Here is a 5001-nt window from a genome sequence, read left to right as displayed (position 1 = left end):
ATCATTCTTTGTTGTTATGTCGTCTTGAAAAAAAGCTGAGATAGAAAATAATTTTTCAAGAGATCGTTTAAAGCAGGGGTGGTCAACCTAAATGATCTTGCAGGTCACTTTGGAAATAAATCATAACTCCACGTATCACATATAAAATTATAAATCTCCACATTAGATTTAGACCCACTACAGACTTTTTTGAACTCATTACTGCAAATTTATTAGTAAAATAGGCAATATTTGTCGTATATGTTCACAAGAATGTTGTTTTAAAACCGAAGTTAATTTTTTGACATAATTTCGTCAGTTAACAGTTAATAGATGCATAAATAATGTATTTTTTTTTTAATACATTGCTTTTCGCTATTTTGGCCATTATAAATAATAATTCTATTTTGTAAAACTATGATGAATCTCGCGGACTGGAAAAATATTCAAGGCAGGCCGCGAGTTTACTACCTCTCGTCTAAAACACCAAACCATAATAAGTACCTTATAAGTTATTTCTTTTGTGTGCAGAATCACATGAATTACAACTTCATATAATCATTAAATGAGTCGTTTTTACGTATATGCTTCATGGCCTAAACGCTCAATAATCATTCAATCAGTTTAATCATGATCAATATGGACTATTATGTAACGTAAAACTGTTTCACTTCACTTTGAGGCGACTGAAATTATAATTCAACCCATCTGCTAATGTTTAATATGTTTTATAAAGGAAATGTACTATTTAAAAGTCTCAGTAATGAAATATTTAACGGAAAAGAGTATAATCAACTAATGAATAACAATGTAGTTTTGAAATCAGTTCAAAACTACAATATTTACGATTTTTAGCTAGCTTTGCCTTCTTCGCACGATCCTATGGATATATCGGGAAGTCCCTGTAAGTTATTTCGTCAACTTCTTTGACCTTCTTCATAGAAATTCGAATTTCATTTTTAAGGATAAGTTTCTGACGTTTCAAGGAACAACTTAGTAAAAAAACTTAATCAACTACCTGATTATGAATCAGTATAGTCTTAGTAAATCAGTAAATATATTTAAAAAATACCCTTATTTGAAAGTGTAATTGAAATATATTTACGAACAATAGCCAGAGAAAAATNAAGTTGCAGCTGATTCACCATTCTTATTTTCTTCTAATGATTTATATGTATATATTTATTTAACACTATCACAAACGAACCGTTTGAAACCGATATTTCTCATGATTAACATTTAAGTTCGCTAAATTTTAATTTGCTTCAATTAAATGTATATAAATATTATTTTTTACTGTGAATCAATACTTTTTTTCTGATCTACGGATTTTTAAACACTATTATTAACGCTAATATTTTGTGAATATATTATTAGAAAGTTAATTTGAATGATCCGAGCTTATTGAAACGATAGTGGACACCTCCTCAAGTAACTAGCAAGGGCATCTTGCAATGAATTCGATAACTTTTAAGTGGGTCCTTCACTGTTACAATGATTAAGAATTTGCGAATGATTAAAAGGAGCGCAATGCCAGAATTTGGAGCACTCACATTTTTAGTCCAACAACTGTACGTAAAATGCCTTTTTAAATTAATATTAGGGTGTTTTAGTGGAGTCCAATTTCTAAGTTGAGTTACCGCCATGATCAGTAATTACGTGAAACACTGTTCTCACTGCCTCCTTCTACTGGGACTTATCCTAGTGTTCGAGTTGAGTGCCAACAGTGCGAGAAATGCCAACCCAGATATTAATCCCTGGGTTACATACGGAATTACCTGGACCATCATTCTCTACTTCTTTAAGGCGATTCTGTTTGTGCCTGTTCCACAAGCCATTTGCAATTTCGCAGGATTAGTATTTTACAATGCATTTCCGAAGAAAGTGTCGTTCAAGGGATCGAAAACTATCGCTCCGTTTATTTGCTTCAGAGTGGTGACCCGAGGAGATTATCCAGAGTTAGTGCATCTTAATGTAAAAAGAAATATGAAGACTTGTTTGGATACAGGATTAGAAAATTTCTGTATAGAGGTGGTTAGCGACAAAGCTATTGGACTCCAGAAGCAATTAAAACTTCGCGAAGTTGTCGTTCCAAATTCTTATCGTACTAAAAGTGGAGCGATGTACAAAGCTCGTGCTCTTCAGTATTGTCTAGAAGATGATGTCAGTGTTTTATCAGATGATGACTGGGTAGTTCATTTGGATGAAGAAACGCTCCTAACAAATGATTGTATTCAAGGAATTTTAAATTTCGTATCTGATGGTAAACATTATTTTGGACAAGGATTAGTAACTTACGCCAACGAACCTGTAGTCAATTGGGTTACCACTCTTGCCGATAGCGCAAGAGTTGCTGACGATTTGGGAAAATTAAGGCTGACTTTAAAAATGTTCCATAAACCTCTGTTTAGTTGGAAGGGATCTTTCGTTGTGGCGAAGGTAAGCTTATAAGTTTACGTTTTCATTCAAACCTACTTCTAGAAATTTTAGAGTCAAACGTGTAGGTACGATTATCTAAAGTGATTTATACGAAATATATTTTTAATTATTGCATTTTAGTTCGCAGCAGAAAAGAGAGTATCATACGACAATGGGGTAAACGGTTCGATAGCAGAAGACTGTTATTTCGCTTTGAAGGCCTTTAACGAAGGATACACTTTTAATTTTATAGAAGGTGAAATGTGTGAGAAATCTCCATTCAGTATTTGGGACTTCTTAAGACAACGTAAAAGGTGGTATCAGGGTATATATTTAGTGGTACATTCAGATAAACTGCCTTGGTCAAAGAAGTTCTTCGTGGCAGTTCTTCTCTATAATTTCTTCTTTACTCCATTGTATACTTGCAATATGATATTATCCTCCTTTTATCCTATTCCTTATCCACCTATAATAGACTTTGTAAGTGCTTTAACAGCTGCTGTTAACATTTATATGTTTATATTTGGTGCTGTAAAGTCGCTGACTTTGAGCAAAGTAAGTATGCTTCAACTACTTTTGTGCGTTTTCGGTTTGGCAATCGTGATACCCGTGAACATGTTTATCGAAAACATTGCAGCTGTTTGGAGTGTTGTTGGGAAAAAGCACCAATTCGAAATTGTTGATAAGAAAATTCAATCTGTTGCTGGCGAAAGTAACAAGGAAAATAATAGATTTTCATTGGCTACCAAAAATTTTGTGTCTGTTGTCTTGCAGGGAGTAAAGAGCGTGTTCAAAAAGAATTTAGACTAGAAAATCTTGCATTAAAAATGCAGTTACCAAGATTAATTGGTTAAATTACAAATTTAATCTTTTATTTCCTTTTACTTACTTTCCATACTATTTCTGGATATATCAAATTAGAAGTTCCACATACTATTGTTTTATATATTATCCAATTGAATTTTTACAAAAAGATCGATAAGACTTAATTTTTGAACCGCAAAATTTTATTTCATATTTTGTACTTGTTATGGCTGTCTAAAGTGATTTTTATTTTGTAAGTACCTATTTTAATATTTTCATATTATTTTCAACTCTGTATATGTAAAAATTTAAAAATTTTAACGTTTAATTGTAACTATTATTTAATTTTTAAGAACCAATACCAATCAATGACCATGATAATATTTTAAGATAATTTCAAATATTTTGCAATCAGATTTATTGTCTTTTACAGTAATAGTCACTAAATTTGATGATGAAAATTTATGGGATTATTTTATAAAAAATTAAGGAATTACGGTTCAAACTTTAATAAAAAAATCTGATAACTTACTTACCACACTAAGGAATTTATTTCAAAACCTAATCTTCATTTAAATGAGTTTTAAATTTTGATTGTACCATTAAGAAGGTATATAAATATTATGCGTCAGTTATCACTACTGTATTTTTACGATTTTTTAATAATCAGCTACTTCTGTAACATATTTATTATATTTGATCAATATCATTCTTTTTTTTTTAATAAAAACATCCGAAAAGGCATGTATGTGTTTGTATTTTGATTCATCATTTATCATGAGGATAGAAAATTATTTAATTCAGATTTGACTAACGTATTTCCATTTATTTGCATCTAGTTTATAAGTACTTCTTACTTTATTAAAAGCATAATTTGGCAATACATACATATTTACACTACGAACAATAAACACACAATTGAATTATAATTGTAGGAAACTTTTCCTCTTTTACACTGGAGTGAATGACGTTTCCCATTTGTATTAATAATAAATATACAGTGGATTTCATTCATTCTAGCGACCATTCTACTATAACGACGTTCAATCTAAATCCCTCGAATTTAAGGAATTCTGGTATAAAATTTATGTGGCTATAGCGACTTCGGATGTAACGCCGAGTTCGGGTGTAGTGACTGTGTTTAATGAATGTATGTAACGCCTCTGCGACTCTAATTCTAGGGAATAACAGAGCACTATTGAAATGTTACGTTTGATTCTTCATTCTGAGTAGGACACGATTTTGTAATGCGTTGGGACCTTAGTGTGAATATAAAACTCGGTTTTCGGGGTTAATTGAAAGCACCCCCTATTCCATTTAATCGCCATTTGCCAGTCATGAGACAACTGGAGGCATTTTATTTAAAAAAGAACTCAGATTCTCAGCAGACATAATGTTTAGTCACCCTAGAAGCAAACTACAAGAACGACTAGAAGTCATCTATAATGCTGTACGTAAGAAGCTGCTATTCAAAATTAATAGCATGAAAACCAAATACGATCGACGAGCCAACTCTACTGGTTTTTTTTTATCAAAACAAAAGGGACGTTGCTAGAAACTACAATAAGCTTTAGATCAGAGATTAGCAACACGCGGCCCGTTAAATATGTTTATGCAGCCCGCCAAGCATGCCTAAAATTGAATTTATTTTATCGACTTTGAATTAAAATTTGTATATTTAATATTTACTTTTTTTTTAATTTTAAAATTTTTTAATCTAATGTAAATAAAGTTTTGTAAATTATTAATAAGTGTTACTTTATGTGCGGCCCGCCAAAAAATTTTAAAATTTAAATTGGC

General features: G+C 31.4%; 1 protein-coding gene across 1 annotated transcript; it reads left to right on the top strand.

Annotated features, from left to right (window-relative positions):
* The first annotated feature begins 1538 nt into the window (after positions 1-1538).
* LOC108742308 (beta-1,4-mannosyltransferase egh-like) lies at positions 1539-3941 on the top strand. Its single transcript, XM_018477478.2, has 2 exons — positions 1539-2418; positions 2539-3941. The coding sequence occupies exons 1-2, from the start codon at positions 1624-1626 to the stop codon at positions 3205-3207; spliced, it is 1464 nt and encodes a 487-aa protein (XP_018332980.1). The 5' UTR covers positions 1539-1623; the 3' UTR covers positions 3208-3941.
* Positions 3942-5001: the final 1060 nt, after the last annotated feature.

Source organism: Agrilus planipennis, unplaced genomic scaffold (genome assembly GCF_000699045.2).
Source record: "Agrilus planipennis isolate EAB-ADULT unplaced genomic scaffold, Apla_2.0 scaffold280, whole genome shotgun sequence".
Classification (NCBI taxonomy): domain Eukaryota; kingdom Metazoa; phylum Arthropoda; class Insecta; order Coleoptera; family Buprestidae; genus Agrilus; species Agrilus planipennis.
Note: the sequence above shows the minus strand (reverse complement) of the source record. Positions and strands in the feature narration are given on the sequence as shown.